General features: G+C 30.2%; 1 protein-coding gene across 1 annotated transcript in view; it reads left to right on the top strand.

Annotated features, from left to right (window-relative positions):
- Window positions 1-18,751, top strand: part of LOC111634984 (calcium uniporter protein, mitochondrial-like) — a 121,914-nt gene that overhangs the window by 68,304 nt on the left and 34,859 nt on the right. Inside the window, exon 3 of the mRNA XM_023379829.1 lies at window positions 6,897-7,067. Within this exon, the coding sequence (XP_023235597.1) occupies window positions 6,897-7,067 (171 nt within the window). The remainder of the gene's footprint in view (window positions 1-6,896; window positions 7,068-18,751) is intronic.

Below are 18,751 nucleotides of genomic sequence, written 5' to 3' on the forward strand. Positions count from 1 at the left end.
TCGATGCTCTCCTGTGGTCATGCGTATTAATTTGCTCCGTCATGAAAACAGACTGTATTGCCAATGAGCCTTTAGTCTTTGTAATTCCAAGCATTTGTATGTGTCATTTTAAAACTTTAATCATTGACATGTTAAATATAACTATTTACAACACTACGGTTTTATTTTAAGGTAATTATTGCATTTATACATATATTTTAAATTTAAATATAATTTTTTAGATTATTGTTTTATAATTTTTTATTATGGCTAGTTCAATGAAAAAATCGAAATTATCAGACACAGGTAGTAGCAGAGAATTTCCAATTTGGTGGACCGATAGGTACGGTATGATTAATAAGGACATTAAAGCTATTTGCATTTTATTTTCAGGAACGGTGGTTTGTAGATCATCAGTAAAGCGATATTATGAAACCAACCGCAAATCTCTTTTCAATCGAAGTGAAAAAGAGCAAAAGGAGTATATATCACGTGTTTTCAAAAATAAAAATACACAAACTACGTCCTTAATGGAATATATTGGAACTCAATCAAACACTACTGCTGCTAGTTATCAAGCGTCAAAAGCTATTGCTCAATACGGGAAAATTTTTAATGACNCTGGGAATTTTTCCCAGGCCTGTAATGGGGTTCCTATCTCTACAAATTAATGTTATTTTTACTGACAAAAACTAAAATCCTTAAAACTGCTTTTTAGCATGCTCCACTATAGTGGAGAAGTGCTTATGTTAGGACTTTTGTGTAATTTTTATATTAATATTGTATTTTTTTGTCACCCTCTCTCTATTATTGCTAGCAAAAAAGCACAAACTGTAATACTTATTCTTTTATTTTTCTCCCCTTATTATTATTATTATTTTTTTTTTCCTTCTTACTCATTCAGTGCAAGTGAATAACAGTGTGCACCATTTATTGTTATTTGCTTGCATTGGACAAGTCAACTGATTCTACTGACATTCCTCAGTTGGCCTTTTTGAAATGTTCTCTCAGGTTATATTGGGCTATAATATGACTGCTATTTAATAATTAAATATTAAGTAATTTTGCGTAGAGGTATGCATTAGACATCTCCAAAATTTATAAATTAAAAAATTAAATGATAATTTATTTCTAATTATCTAATGACTTAGTTCTACGCAAAATTACTTAATGTTTAATTATTAAATAGCAGCTCTATTATAGCCCGATATAATCTGACAGATCATTTGGCCATATTCAAAATCAGAGCCATGTTCAGCAACGCAGACTTTTGACTTAGTCAGGCTTGCCATGATACTTAGTAATTCTGACTCCACCCACTGTACAAATTATTACTCATTTACTCAGACTACTTTTAGAGGACTTACTACGCTTAGTGATGTCACTCCATCTCTCTCTGTTTTTGCTTTGAAGAATTTTATAATTACGACTATAACAGTCATAAGCATAATTGATGCTCATGCTGGATTAAATAACTTTATTTTTAAAGATAAAATTACTATTTTAATTTTTTATTATGGCTAGTTCAATGAAAAAATCGAAATTATCAGACACAGGTAGTAGCAGAGAATTTCCAATTTGGTGGACCGATAGGTACGGTATGATTAATAAGGACAGTAAAGCTACTTGCATTTTATTTTCAGGAACGGTGTTTTGTAGAACATCATCAGTAAAGCGATATTATGAAACCAACCGCAAATCTCTTTTTCAATCGAAGTGAAAAAGAGCAAAAGGAGTATATATCACGTGTTTTCAAAAATAAAAATGCACAAGCTACGTCCTTAATGAAATATATTGGAACTAAATCAAACACTACTGCTGCTAGTTATCAAGCGTCAAAAGCTATTGCTCAATACGGGAAAACTTTTAATGACGGTCATTTTTTAAAGGAAGCTTGGTTGCAATGTGCACCCTACTTATTCAAAGATTTCGACAATAAAGAAAAAATTATCCAAACAATTAAAGATATACCATTAGCTAAGAATATGCTGAAGGAGAGAATTTTGGAATGGTGGAAAATGTAAGCTTTCACAAAGCTTTTAACCACAAATAGAATTGTTTAATAGAAATTTTTTTTTCTGTTTATTAAATTATAATAATTTTTTTCTTGAGAGTGAAAGGAAAAGAAAAAACATAAAATAAAAAAGCAAAAAAGAGAAAAATACAAGAATCATAATTTATGCTAGACAATTTCAGTGTGGCACGTTAGTAATTCCATAAAGATTATTTATAAATTTATGGCACGGACAATGAAAAAGGTTCACCATCCCTGTCCTATAATATCATTTTACTCTAAAGCAGGGGTTGCCAAAGTGGTCGATGCAACATCGTTGGGAGGGGGTCGATGCAGCTAAGGGGTCACAATTTTTTTTTTTTTTTTTTTTTTTTGCTCATACACATACACTTGTAATAAAACTTTGCAGTGGGGGTCAATGTGATGCTTTGGAAAGTGGTTGGGGGTCGACAGTTAAAAAAGTTTGGCGACCCCTGCTCTAAAGTAATAAAAAAAACTATAACTATGTTCCTCTATTTGTGGCTAATAATTTTTATATTAATATTGTATTTTTTTGTCACCCTCTCTCTATTATTGCTAGCAAAAAAGCACAAACTGTAATACTTATTCTTTTATTTTTCTCCCCTTATTATTATTATTATTTTTTTTTTCCTTCTTACTCATTCAGTGCAAGTGAATAACAGTGTGCACCATTTATTGTTATTTGCTTGCATTGGACAAGTCAACTGATTCTACTGACATTCCTCAGTTGGCCTTTTTGAAATGTTCTCTCAGGTTATATTGGGCTATAATATGACTGCTATTTAATAATTAAATATTAAGTAATTTTGCGTAGAGGTATGCATTAGACATCTCCAAAATTTATAAATTAAAAAATTAAATGATAATTTATTTCTAATTATCTAATGACTTAGTTCTATGCAAAATTACTTAATGTTTAATTATAAAATAGCAGCTCTATTATAGCCCGATATAATCTGACAGATCATTTGGCCATATTCAAAATCAGAGCCATGTTCAGCAACGCAGACTTTTGACTTAGTCAGGCTTGCCATGATACTTAGTAATTCTGACTCCACCCACTGTACAAATTATTACTCATTTACTCAGACTACTTTTAGAGGACTTACTACGCTTAGTGATGTCACTCCATCTCTCTCTGTTTTTGCTTTGAAGAATTTTATAATTACGACTATAACAGTCATAAGCATAATTGATGCTCATGCTGGATTAAATAACTTTATTTTTAAAGATAAAATTACTATTTTAATTTTTTATTATATTTATTTTTATTTCATTTTAACTTCGTTCACCAGTTTTCCTAGTTGTCTGGCAAAGAATAATCATTCAATAATGCTCAGAATATTCTTAGCTTTGCCTAGTAAGCTGTTCAGAATTCTTGTTTAGTCTTCTGCATTACTGAACATGGCCCAGGTTAATGGTTGTTCATATTTGTAAGTTTCTTTACTAACAATGTATACATGGAAAACCTGCTCAGGGTATGGTTGCCCTGAAGACAAACAGAACAGGAAATATTTTAAGCCTTGACAACACACAATTCTTTTGACCTTAAATAGGAAAAACTGATATCTTTGGCTACTGATTGATTATGGCCACTTGATTATGACCACTTGATTATGACTACTTGACTGATTATGACTAGTGACAATCATGGATTACATGGGCAAAAATATCCATGCTGTATTTTATCACTATATTATCCATCAAAAAGTTCTTTGTGCCAAGCTTTCGGAAGAATTTTCTGTAGCCATAGAAAAAATCAAGTATTTAATTAACTTTGTTCATGCAAAATCTTCATTACAGCATTGTCTTGTATAATCTTTTATATAGGAATGTGAAGCAGAATATACTGAACTGCTGTTGCGCAACAATGTCCATTGGTTAAGCAAAAGTGAGGTGTTAAAATGTTTGCAAGAAGTATTGAATGAAGTTAACAAATTCCTTAAAGCACTTCAGCCAACATCATAGAAGCAGTAATTTTTATAATTCATGAAGATTGAAGCCGAGATCATATGTTTAGCATTTCTGTAAGATATATTCAAACATATAAATCAGCTAAATACAACATTTTAAGAACAAAATAAGACATTATCCAAGTCTCTTGAACATGCTTATGATTTTATAATAAAGTCAGTAATTTCCAAGAAGTTATTCGGAAGAACATCTCCATTTTAACTGCATTGCATCAGGCATCAGTAGTACACACTGCTGTTGTAGCTTACACTTTATTTACTGCATCCTTGCAACATTTGAGAAAAGAGTTTGATCAAAGACTTCAGGAATTTGATGTGATTCACAAGTTGTGTGAGGTAGTGAAGAATCTTTTTAGTAGTGGTTCCAGAAAGTGACATAAGCACAAGTTTCCAAATCTTTGAAGAATGGAATTTATGTCATGTTTGATTCAAAATATTTGCTTGAAAGTACATTCTTCCTTATGAATTATATCAGAAACACGTACAGGAGCTCCTTAACTCAATGTCATACAGTATAATGCTTCTAAATTACAATGAAATCATACATACCCAATTTTACAGCAACAGTCAGAGAAAAGAAGTGCAATTTCTCTCTTTAATTGTAAAGAACAATTTTACTCAATAAACAAACAGAACAGCCTATGTTACATTATACAGCTATGTAGAGACAGCAGAACAACAACAACAACACTTCTCTTTTTTTCCATTTCCATCAGTTTAATAGTTGAGAGTATATTATTCAGACCAGCAGTAATCCTACCAATCCATATTTGGACCTTGCTACAAATAGTTGAGTAAAGGTGATTTAGAGTGTAAGATAGTTTAATACTTTATAGATAATTAAATCTAATAAATATTTTCATTACTTATGAAGGTTGACTTTGATCAATATTTGGAACTAATATATAATTTTAAAAATGGAAAAAATATCATCATACACACAAAGAACACTTTTTTTTTAACACTTTTTGCTTTTGTTGATACTAAAACATTTTTGTGGATTAAGGCAGCCAGCTGTTCCATTCACATTGTAGCCAGTTGGATAGAACAGCTGAATGGTGAGGAATGGAGCCTGATGTATCCATGAAAAGTTCTGAGGATCTAATCTGGATTCAGAACCATTGAGGAAGGAGCTGGGAATTTTTCCCAGGCCTGTAATGGGGTTCCTATCTCTACAAATTAATGTTATTTTTACTGACAAAAACTAAAATCCTTAAAACTGCTTTTTAGCATGCTCCACTATAGTGGAGAAGTGCTTATGTTAGGACTTTTGTGTATCATTCAGATGTGGATCTGTCAGATTTGCACACGTGTGCCTTGTTCAATCCATTTATTGCACATGTCCACGTGCATGCACAATAACTACTTGATTCCAAGAATTTATAAAATTAATTTTAAACAAAATTAATATTTGATTTGCTTTTTTGGAGCATGCTATCTGATCGGCTCTTAAACCAGGACAGTGTTTAAGAGTAAGCAAAAAATGGGTCTAAAAATAGCTAAACTTAGGTTATTTTAAAAAATTTTTTCTTATTAACCTATAAATTGGTTATATTGCATTAAAAAAAAAACTATAAAATGATCCTCTTTAAAATTTTATTAAATTTTTGAGGGTTAAAAATGAGAAAAATGGTCCCGAACAAACCATGACATACCTAAAGGACAAAAGGGACCTGCTCTTACCAGGTCCCATACAAGCTCTCAACAGCCTTGTCTGGACTCAAATTTAAGTTTCTTGGAACAGCAAGCAAGCAATGTAACCATTAACACTTTCTTCAGATATTAATGATTAATAAGTAGAGAAAACGCAAAGATTTCTGATTTAATATTTTCAGAAGCAGTATGATTTTATCAGCCCATCACGACCATATGTTGCATAAATATTTGACACATATCATGATGTAAACTATAGCATCCAACAATATATTATTGATCCAGTTATGTATATTATGTAATTTTACTAGTCCAGTAAACGTAGATGCATTTTTTAAAAATTTATATCCAGTTTTTTATATAATATTTTTGGAATTTTTAATACCATATCACTAAAATAATTAAACAGTTATCTGTTGAATGAGATATTTTTTTGGAAGGAATATATTTCATACTTCCTGCTCTATTATTGTAATTTATAAAGTTTAAATTCATTAAGTTATGCTTGACTGTCTAGACTTTGATAATCTGTTATTCATTTGATTTACATTTTAATAAATATTCTCCATTTACATAATCTTTTCTTGTATTAAGTAACATTATAATATACTAGCTGCAAGGACCCGCTTCGCTGGGTTTTTATTTGTTCGTATATTTGTATGTAAGATAATTTTTTTAATATATAAAAGACTGTTTTTCTAAGTAATCTAGAATCTAGCTGCAAGGACTTGCTTCGCTGGGTTTTTATTTGTGGGCAAAAAATAACGATAGTGAAGATTAAGATAATTACATTATAGCCAATCTTACCCGGTTTCACAGAATGCAAGAATTAGGTCCCCCGTTTCCAGACTAATTAGAGAATTTTTACGTCCAGTNAGTTACGGTGTCTTGTGTATTGTTGATTGTGTGCGTAAAATATTTAGCTAGTTTCTAGTTATGATGTAAATGTTTTGAATCAGAATTTGTGAATGTCATCTATACTAGGTGTCTTCCAACTGTGTTTTCTTTATTGCATTTATTTTAGCACAGGGCATAATCAGTATCTCATTCATGTTTTGTTCTTTCTCCTTAATCCAGCTAGCTTCATCTTTGTGTGATTGAATTGGACCAAATAGCAGATCAATAATCTGTGAGTTCTTTTTCTATTGGTGTATCATTGTGCTGTGGTTGTTTGTTAATATATATATATATATATAAATATTTTCTAATTTTGATTTTTCTTTTCGTTTCACTAATAAAAGTTTATTTCTAAACAGAAGTGACTGTAATTTATCAGAGAGGTTTGCCTGTAATCACAGTTCCTTTGCCGTCACGACGAGAAAAATGTTGTTTTACGCTGAGACCTATTAGCAGTACCGTGGGTGATTTTTTAAGAGACATTCAAAGTGAAGACAGAGGCATCGACAGGATAGGAATTCATACCACAGGTAAGTAGAATTTATATAATGTTAACTGCTTTTATTACTTTCAGACAATTTAGATTTTAAATATTTTCATATAGTAAGACACCAACCGAATGCCGTAAATTAATCGGGCTATTAAATATTTTCATAGCAGGTGAAATTTTTATGGTCTATTAAATAGTTTTTGTAATATGTATTTACTTTCTTTTATGCCCATAATTATTTTTATTTTAATTAATTTATTTATCACAATACATTTATGGTAGTGTTGCAATTGATAAATGGTAATCTTTCCAATAAAACAAAAACTTGTTGATGTATCACATACTGATTTAGACTCTTTAACCACTCTCAGATCTTTACTAGAAAAATTATTATTTAATTATTTAATGTTTTTGCCTGTCTGAGAAGCCGTCATCAAGATACACCTAATAGAACATAAAATGGACTACTTTGACTTGAATTTGATAGAATACAAGTCAACCCCCCTATAACACTGTTGATTTTTCCGTTTTATATGAATTTCATATTGTACGAGTCACTTAGATTTTACAAATACGTGACCCATTCACAGCCCGGCACACGTATTTGTAAAATATAAGTGAGTCGTACAATATGAAATTCATATAAAACGGAAAAATCAACGGGTGTTATAGAGGAAAAAGATATAAGGATATTGGAGAAATTGTTATAAAATAAAATAAACTAATGTACAAACAAGCTAAAAACAATAATACAAAGATACGTAATAAAAATAAAAAATAACGTAAAATGAACGTATTAGCTTTATAAGAAAATATGAATACAATAAATCAATAAACAGGTGAAGTCAAGCACCCATCACAAACATTGCAAATACATACTATAAATATTCATGCACTGAAAGGAGACTCGACTTTGTCTGTTTATTGATTTATTGTACTTATATTTTCTTATACAACTGCTACGTTTATTTTATGTTATTTTTTATTTTTCATATAAAAGTTTAAAAGAACTGTCTATCGACCATAATAAGGTTTCGATGAGTAAAACACAATAAATATTTTGACATGTATAGAATATCTTCTTCAGCCAAAATGAAAACAAATTTTAAAACATTGATATGAATTTTAATATTAACGTTAATATGTTCTAATCGGAGTGGACATGTTATTTTTAAATGTATATTGTTAATTTGTATTAATTGGAATGCACGTGTTAAATTTAAACGGTGTGTTATTAAAATTACACATTTAATTAATGGTCAAAATATAATTGAAAATTATTGGCATCTGATTTAATATTTTAAATTATTGAATAGTGAAACCAATAGATTTGAGAGCTCTAGAGTGGGCCTATTTCTATCTTTATTTATGTATTTTTTGTATTATTACTTTAACTTATTTATTCTGTTTTATTTTATATTTTATAAGAATGTCGGCAATATTCCAATATGCCCTTGTTCTATACACAAAATTTAAAGCCAGACAATCTGCTGAATTATTGAGCTATAATAAGACTAAGTTAATATAAATAATTAAATACAAAGTAATTTGTCTAGACGTAGGCAATTAAGCTGCCATCTTATGATAATTTTAATAATTATAATAAATTAATTTCTATTTAGAATTTCTGGAAGAAAAGAATTGGCCCAGAGCAGGACTCAAACCCACAACTTCTGCATACCATGCTGATATGTTGCTAGTTATGTTACGTGACGCCATCCGATCTTTACTTCCAGTACTGTTAATTTAGATATAACCATACCAGGTCACTCACAGCTGGGCTGATTATTTTCTTTCAGAAATTCTAAATTAAAATTAATTATAATTATTAAAATTATCATGAGATGTCAGTTTAACTCTAGCTAAACTAAGTTAATAATTAGATATGAAGTAATTTTTCTATCTGTAGACAAATTACTTCATATCTAATTATTAACTTAGCCATATCATTGCCTGATAATTTGGCAGATCATTTGGCTTTAATTAAAAATCAGGTTTATTGTGTTGTTGTTTATATATATATTCAAATTTATGTATTCTATCAAATTCAAATCTAATATTCCATTTTGTTCTATCCAGTGTAGACTGAAGATGACTTGGCTGCACAGACAACAAAAAATGTTAGTTAATTAAATGATAATTTTGCTGGTGAATGTTGAGAGTGGTTAAAAAACTTGTTAATATCCATTACAAGAAAAACAACACAAATATATAAAGTAAATGTAAATCTGTTACAATAAAAGTTACACTTAAACCTATAATACAGAACATAAAAAAACATATATTAAACTTGACAATACAATAAATTTTTATAAACTCATACAAGACAAATATAAAAACCATTCCACAGATTTTATGAACTGTAGTAATTATTGAGAAATAGAAAGCTGGTAATTCAGAATATGTTGATATTTTGTTTTTAGTTAACCTAGACGATATCCTTAAACTAACAAAATAGGAAGAGTTTACAATGTTTAGTCGAAATATGTCAATACTTAATCTAAATCCAGAGAATTAATATACTCTTGTGTCAAATTTCCATTTGAAGTAGGTGAGAGATTATCAGATTTGTTAATTAGTAAATACAGAATAATTTTTTTAAATGTATTGTTTATTCTACTGACTTATGATAGGAGAGTAATGCTCTAAACTGGAAGTTAGTAATCAGTAATGAATTGAAAAATGGAAAAAATTGCCCATAAGACAATTTTAGAAGAGACATTCCAGCGATGTCACTATAAAAAAACTCTTCTCAGAAAAATTCTTCACTGTTTTATCAATATGATACTTATACATTAAGTTGTTATCAGTAATTATTCTCACATTATGAGAATGCCATGTTCTGATTATTGATATAAGAATTTGACAGGTAAAACGCATGAAGCACAACTTTATAAAAGGCAATATTTAACTTGTTGATATCTTACTGAAGTAAAACTGATCACTACTACTAATTTAACATTATCTGCATATGCAATGATAAAGGATTATGAAATTTGTAAAGCTTAGTTAATTAAGCAATAAATATCAGTGAAGTGAGAACTTAAGAGGAAAAGTTTGCATTTAAAATCACCAAGTGTAACTCTGTTTATACGAGACAGAAAGTAATTACTCAACCACAATAAAATTGAGAGGAATGTCAAATTTTATTTCTAAAATATTTAGCAATGTTGCAGATAACATTGAATCAAAAATATCTCTGCTATATCTGGGTAAATTACATAAGTGAGAAACTTAATTTTTAAGTCTTTTATGATTTCAAATTGTTTACAAGTAAATTTTTCATAATTTGCATACTAAATTGCTATATTGGAAAAAGTTTAGATGTGATTACGGGCTGAATCGAATGAAATGTACATTCTTCAAATATTTTTAGCATATTAGATGATAGTAGATATACTACTAGTAGATGAACACACCAGAACCTGTAAATAAATTAATAACGTACGCTCAAGCCCATGTTACAAAAAATAAGAGAGTTTAATGAACACTAAAATTAAAGATTAAAAGAAACTTAGCAAATGGTTTTTCAAATCCTTTTCTAATCAATCAAACTTCTTCAGACAAAAAGAATTTGAAATTGATCATATTTTAAATTTTATATGAATAGAACATATTTGAAACAAGCGATTATTTATTGTGACATTGTCTCAATGCTAAGCTGCAATTTTTAATTATATTTTTAATTTATCTAATTTAAAATATGTGCTCTCCACCTCAAATTAGTAGTGGCTTGCCCCTATACGTCATATTTTTTGTTTCAAAATAGAGCCGTGTTAGTCATCTATTAACTGCTTTCAGGGAAAAAGTTTTGAATTGAAATAATGTGACTTCCAGGTGAAAGGAAAGAAAAAAAAATGTTTTCATATATGCTTAGTTTGTCAAAGTTGATGTTGTAAGGTTTTTGTATTAGAAATTCTAAGGTTTCTGTAATAAAAGTTAGGATTTTCTTGTGATAAGAAACAATTGCACTTAGTTGGAGATGATCTCGGTGTGTGAATATTAACATTCTGTTATTACTAGCTTGACTAATTCTGTTGTCGTCTTATTATTAGATGTTTTTCTCTTACCTTCTTTCATTGAAGGGCTTGGTGGAAAAGCTGCATATTTCAAATTAAGAAGTTTTGAGAAAAAAAGAATATCTGTTTTTCAATTTAACAGCACTTTAAAGTGTGATGTTTTATTAATGTTGGTGGGACATGCAACCATGAAAGTTGAAAGTTTCTTAAATAATACACAAATTGTTAATTACACACTTTTTATAATTTTACAGGATATGCCATTTCTCCATTAAGCCCCTCAATCCTTTTTTGCAAAGTATGAGATGTTGCAATAGCATAAAAAGTTGTATTTTGTGTTTGTTCTAGAACTTAAAAAGATTTTATAAAGATGTTAATACTTATCCATTGCAAAGGTGTATGTAACAATGGTAAAGAGTGTATGGAAATGCTTAAGCCTAGATTTTTGGATATTTTGTGATTTTTGTCTGAACAATTACCAAAGAGAGGTAAAGAATGGGGAGAGAAATTGATTTTTTGAGATAAAGTAAGGAGAGGTGAATCATAAAAGGTATTATTTTTCACTTTGTAAAGGTAATTGAACTTGCTTAGAAATCTCATATGTAAAACAGTTTTTGACTATACAGTATTTATTTCATGAATTGTGTTAGAATGGCTACTCTACGATCCTGTTCACACTGTATACAGCAAAACATACAAAACTTGCCATGTAGACATTTTATTGTGACTGTATTTTATGAAAGACGCCAGAGATTTCTCATGATTTCATTGGTAATGACAATTTACAGTGTTGTGGCTAGCCATGGTCATGATCTCAAACCAGATCATATGAAAGGAGAAACCATGTGTGTAAGATTTCATGGTTTGAGACATACATTATTGATATGCTGAAGCTGGAACTTTTACAGGAGCCCCTTCACAACCAGCAACAATAATACAACATCCATCAAGGTCCAAAGAGCTTGCTGGCCTTACAATGATCTTTAGGTCCAAATGGCAGAGTAAGGGGTGGTGGGATAGTGTTAATGAAACCAGCAGAAATATACACATAAAAATATTATCTGTACTAGCTGTATATCAAGCTTATAAGCACACCTTGACTTATACATCTTTAACACTAAACATTAGCATAGATATAATCAAAAACTTAACCAAAAAACAAAGGAAAAGAAAATTTGGATTAGAAACCCTATTCCAAACTGGTTGTATATAATATGACAACACTTCCAAGCCTAAAATCCAGTGAGTCAAATAACGTTCATACATAGTGTTGCCACCTTTTCAAAATCGCTGACCCGGATGGCAGGTCAGGTTTGTTCGAACAGAAGTACCTGACACATGCGCAATGTCATTTTACAATGCGAAGAATAGCGTGCATGCCAGTTGTAAATCAGTTAGAGTTAAAGTTAAGGACTTGTGTAGGAGTAACATAAGTAACATAAATTAAGAAAGAACAGGTACTGTACAGATAACTTAGCTCTATTTGTTTGAGACATGTACAATCATACATGCATAAAAGAAAAAGGTCGGCAGGTTGCACGCCACACATCAAAATAAAGAGACTAACATGACAGAATTGCAGATGAGTTTCAGTGAGTGTGAATTCTTTTGCTGTTAAAATAGTATAAATTTGTAAAAATATTTGCAAGAACTTTGTTTCATCGTAATTTCACAATTTCTACAAAATTCCCGGACAAAATTAATACTTCACCCGGACAGTGAGTCAATTCCCGGACTGTCCAGGTGAAAACCGGACGGGTGGTAACACTATTGATACAAAATGAACATTATTTTAATTTCTTTTATGTCTGATTTGCGTTCTATCAGTAGTACCTGAAGATGGCCTTTGTAAAGGTTGAAAATGTTTGTTTTTCAATAAATGTTTTTATTTTACCCAGTGGATTTTAGGTTTGGAAGTGCTGTTAAAAATTTGGAGGAATAAAACTCACACCATTTAACATCAACACGTGGAAAAAGTATTGGTTTGTTTTTCAGAGAGAAAGAAAAAGTTATCAGAGGGAGCTCATTAGGATAAATAAGTGAAAATCTGATTCAGTTGTCTTTTTATGGTTCCAATATGGAACTATAGCACTATTATTTCATGACCAACAAAGGATTTGAGGATCCAACTGCACTGCCAAAATATGGACTATGGTTAGATTCTGACAAGCTCAGTGAGTCTATAGAGTGGAGGTTTAGGCAGTCAATGAAATTTTTGAAATTTGATAAATTACAGGGACATAAATCACCAACAACTGCCACATTACTAATAAATTTGACTCAAGAGGGAGGCGTTAGGTGCCATCTCGTAATAAATTTATCATGAGATGGCGCATAACGCTGCCCTCTTGAGTCAAATTTATTAGTAAATGCATAATTATTATAGCTGTTATTTAGCCCAATGTAATATGGCAGTTGTTGGTGATTTATTTATTGTATCAGGTTTAGTATGGGATGTTTATATTTACAGGGGCATTTTGAGGCAATATGAAATTGGTATTAGAGCATATTTTAAGGTCAGTATTAAGTATTTCAACCCATTGGCTTATGATTCTATCACTAAAATACGCCTAAATTCAGCAAAGAATGCAAATTTATTATGTTACTTCCTTAGTATATCGAAAAGCTTCACACAATCCTCTCTTTATTACGCCTACTTCTCATAATTCACCTGTATATAAGTCCGTTGCCTTCAAGACCCATATAAAAATAATACACCATACATTGGCACCTTCTCATCTAAAATATTTGAAAATGCTCAAAATATATAAAGCACTTAATAAATGGACCGGAATTAATAGTAAAAGTTGCAGCACCTTTGTTTCATGCCTGGAGGACATTTTTAAAAATTGATTAAGTTTATTTTAACATTTATTTTTGTTTTTACCTTTGTCTTATATACCATAATTTTTATTTTATTTTATTTATATTTATTTTGTGTATTATCTTTTATTTATTTTAATTGCATTTTGTTATTTTTATTACTTTTATTATGATAAATTGTAAACCCACTTGTGTTAAAATTTTTGTTTGCACATTCATTTAATACATTTTAAATTGTTCAATAGTTTTTGTATTTTAAAATATTGTTTTCTGTTCTATCTTTTTGTTCTAACATCAGAATCTGAGGATGACCTTTAAACAAGATAACGTTAGTTTATTTAATAAATTTGTGTTCTTCACCAGATTTAGGTGTCTTTGAGATAATCTTACATTTTATATCCAGCTGTTGCAATAATTTACTTGGAATTAATGAACAGTGCTGGCCCGAGGCAAGTTTTAGGATGGAGCGAGATCCTATTATGGCGCCCCCCTTGGTTGCTCCTAATTTATACCCTTTAATTTTCTTTACCACTGAGGCGCCCTATGGTAGGGCCGGCTCTGTTAATGAAATCTAAGATAAATGATATACACATATATAAATAAAATAATGAGATGATGCATACTGTATACAGTTACAATACGATATAATTTGTAAAAAGAACTATTTTATTCACAATGTTGTATCTGTATTTAAAAATATATGATATGTATTTAGTAAGGCTGCTTTATGTTGTGTGGTATATATGTTCTCATTAAGGTCTAATGTTTCTATTCTTTTATATTACGTATGTACTATGACACCTGTGTAAGAGAGAATTATAGGAATAGGTATCCTATCCATTCTCCACAGATGCTGTATTTTATGGATGAGTTCTGAATATTTATTAATTTTTTCAGTATATGTATTTTGTATATTCTGGATGTTTGGTAAGCTGTGTACTGTACATAATGTACGGGATTTTGTTTTATTTGCCAATGAATGTGATGTCTGGTTGATTGCTTGTTTTGTCTGCAATGATAACTTGATATGGAATATTTTGTGTATTGTTTTAAGTTAGTTCTAAGGCTGGGTGCAGTATGTATTTATAGTAAGATACCTAGGTCTATAATTACTGTTGTTTGCATGCAAGCTTTTCATGTATTATGTTTGCTATTTGATTATGTCAATTTAATAGTCTGTATATACTAAAAACTTGCAACCTAATGTGATAACATTGTATAAATTTGGGCATTTTGTGTAAGTGTTATTAGTAAGTGTGTGTCTTTTAAAATGCGCTTCCAATTGATTCTTGTATTTGTAACACAGTCTTTTATGGCAATTGTGAACCCTTCTGTTTCTCCAAAGGGATACCCAGCACTCAACCAGCAATATGATACAATTCTGTGAAAATGAACCTTGCTGAGGTCATTAGTGTATGTATCATGAAGTTTCTTCTGAGCCTACAACTATCTGATGGTGTCTGTGCATTTTGTGTAGTATGTCAGATCTCGGTCAGTGTTGTATACTGGTAAGTTTATAGGTGTATTGTTTTTCTGCAAGAGATACAGCAAAGCCAAATGATTGCCATAATGTATCAGCCTATTTTTCACTACTATTAATAATCAAATTTTAAGTAATTTGGTATTAGATGTAGATGTTAGGCACTTCTCTTATAATTATAATAATTTAATATTTATTAAATAATTTAGAATAATCTGGAAGAAAAGAATTGGCCCAAACCTGCAACTCCAGCATACTACGCAGACGCATGGTCAGTTACACCACTCAGACGTCTAATATCCACTTCTAATTCCAAATTACTTAAAATCTAATTATTAATTAATAACAGTAAAAAATAGCCCAATATATTATGGCAATCATTTGGTTTTGATTAATAACATCGGGTTTTAAGATGTTTACAAGAGACATAGCTTTATATAATCGTGATGCTTCTTGTTTTCTGTAGAAAAACTCTGACACCTATTTGTATTTGTTTAGTATAGGTTTACTATATCTGTAAGATTTCATCTACCCTCTTTATGAGAAAGAGTCAGTCATTCTATTGATGACTTAGGGTGGTGTTTGTTGTGTTTTGTTAATGTTATTCATTCTTTTCTTTGGCGTTGTTCTAGTTCTGCATGTGTGTAATGTATAAATGTTAGTACTGGGACTCATATCTGTTGGTTGCTTTAAATGTGTGTTTTGCATTCAGTTTTGTTGTTAGTATTGAGTTATTACACTATTACATTCTTTTGTTAGTATCTGTTTTATTTGTGCATTGCCTATTGAAATCATAAATATTTCTTATCCATAAATTTAATGATATCTCCATTTCTAATGCAAAATCATATTTCTACAGAATTCCTGTTTTATGTGAAATGTTCTGCATTTGTTTGGACTAAACTTCATTTGTATGTCAGTGGAGTAAGCGTGTAAAATTTTGTATAAGTAATTTAGTTGTACAGAGATGGATGCAAAAAGTTTTTTGTCATCTACATACAATACATGAGATGAGATGCTATTTTCTATCATATAACCTACTTAATGAATCTCCCTGGAAAATACCTCACCTTATGTTTAATAGTTTTGAATGTGGAATGTTGTTAATGCTGTTGAATGCTTTTCTATAATATGTATCAATATATGCCATCTATAGACTTTTGTGTTGTTTGTTTTCTGGTAGTAAAATAATTCATTTTGTGAATAGCTGTTATTTATATCTAATGTGGTTTCTTTAGCAACCTTTTGTTGTTCTGTGAAAATGTTGTGTTGTTCAACATACTGATATCATTTTCTCGTATTGTAATGAATGAGTATTTTGTAGTTTCGGAAGGCATGTGATTGACGTGTATTGTGTAGGGCAGGGGTCGGCAGCCTTTCAGCGACGTTGTGCCAAATCTAAGTTATAATGTTGTTCCGGGTGCCTAAATGATTTTACCAATTTCGTTACATTTACTATCAAAATTGGTTCAATTATAATGGACTTCAAACATATATAATTTTGAAGTTAATTGAATTATATTCTTACATGTGATGCACATGCACAACATTTAGATGGCAATATGGAGCATGCATGTGTTGTAATATAAATATACAAGCAAGAGATTGTTTTGAATGTACCATGATATATACTAAACTATGGTTTCCGTTTAAATGTATAATTAATAATTAAAATATAACTTTTACTACATTTCTATTCAATCAGAGTGCCACTGAAACTCGTTTCGTGTGTCAAGTTTGCCGACCCTTTGTGTAGGATGTTCAATGTTGTCAGTTTTGGGTTTCATGTATGTAATGCCTCTGTATAAGAAGTTACGGTGTCTTGTGTATTGTTGATTGTGTGCGTAAAATATTTAGCTAGTTTCTAGTTATGATGTAAATGTTTTGAATCAGAATTTGTGAATGTCATCTATACTAGGTGTCTTCCAACTGTGTTTTCTTTATTGCATTTATTTTAGCACAGGGCATAATCAGTATCTCATTCATGTTTTGTTCTTTCTCCTTAATCCAGCTAGCTTCATCTTTGTGTGATTGAATTGGACCAAATAGCAGATCAATAATCTGTGAGTTCTTTTTCTATTGGTGTATCATTGTGCTGTGGTTGTTTGTTAATAATTTATTTTGTTGTTTTCATAGTGTACAGGTTTTTTATTGCTTGAGTTCTTTGTGATTGGTTTCAAGTTTTTGTTTATGGGTATCAATGTATCATTCTGTGTGTGTATAGTGTTCATTTGTTTTTTTTTTATACTCTTGAATGCTTTTTTTAAACTCTTTCATTAAGTTTTGTGTTATGTTCTTTATAGTGTATTATAACTGACAGCCTGCATAATTGTTGTCTAATGATATTTATTTTTGTAATAATAATAACATTAACATTAGACTTTCATGATTTATCTGCTTTTGTAGTCTTTTTTGCCAGACAGGTTTATGATTCTTATGTTTTGAATGCTGTCTGCTTGTGATTGTAGTTTAAGGCCATAGTATTTAAACATACATTAGTTTATTCTGGTGCAATGACTTCACTAGAATAAACTAATTTATGTGTCTGAAAATGTTGAATCTAATTGAATGTATTTTGATAGTACACACCTATGTAAATAGTGTAAGGTTTCCCTGATTGTTTTCATGTGTTTGGATATTTGTTGTCTCTGTATGAGATCTAAATCTGGTATATATAATGAATGTTTCTTAGAATAAATGTATGTGTTAATTTCTTGTGGATCTATAGTGTCATTGCTATAATCATTGTATTTATATGTGCAGAACATTAGCAGTTTATATTCTGAAAAGGTTTTAATTAGTAACTGTTGTGTGGTATATTGTCACTGTGTTCCAAACTTCAACTTGATCTACTAAGTATTTCTGTTAATGTATTTCTTCTGCAACTTGTTGCTTTATATGTTCAAGTGTTATTTGTTGAATAATGTTGTTGTGTGTAATTCTTTTCAGATCAATAACTGTTTGTTTAATGACAGTGAGAAATAGATGTTTTATATGTATGAATTTATCATATTGTTGTCTGTTTCAAGTTATGTGGTGGTGTAGTAAGTATGGATGATGAATTCATTCATTTCTTGTAACAATTTCATCCATTGGCATGAATTTTCAGCCTTGAAGGTCAAAAGATTACCATTCACATACAATGGATAACACTCCCTAACCTAGCTACTAACTACCGAGGCTGGAAATTCTTGTCAATTGATGAAATGGTTATAAAAAATGAATGAATTCATCATTCATATTTACTACACCATCACAAAAATTGAAACAGGCTTGCCAATGGGCACAGTAGATACTGCAGTGTCTGCTTATTGTGGGTCAGACACTGCTTGTAGATCACTTGTAGCTTAATTTTTCTTATTAACATGGGTGATCCTACTGGAAGTTTATGCTTCTACCATT

Source organism: Centruroides sculpturatus, unplaced genomic scaffold (assembly GCF_000671375.1).
Source record: "Centruroides sculpturatus isolate CEXI.00-Female unplaced genomic scaffold, Cexi_2.0 scaffold992, whole genome shotgun sequence".
Lineage (NCBI taxonomy): Eukaryota > Metazoa > Arthropoda > Arachnida > Scorpiones > Buthidae > Centruroides > Centruroides sculpturatus.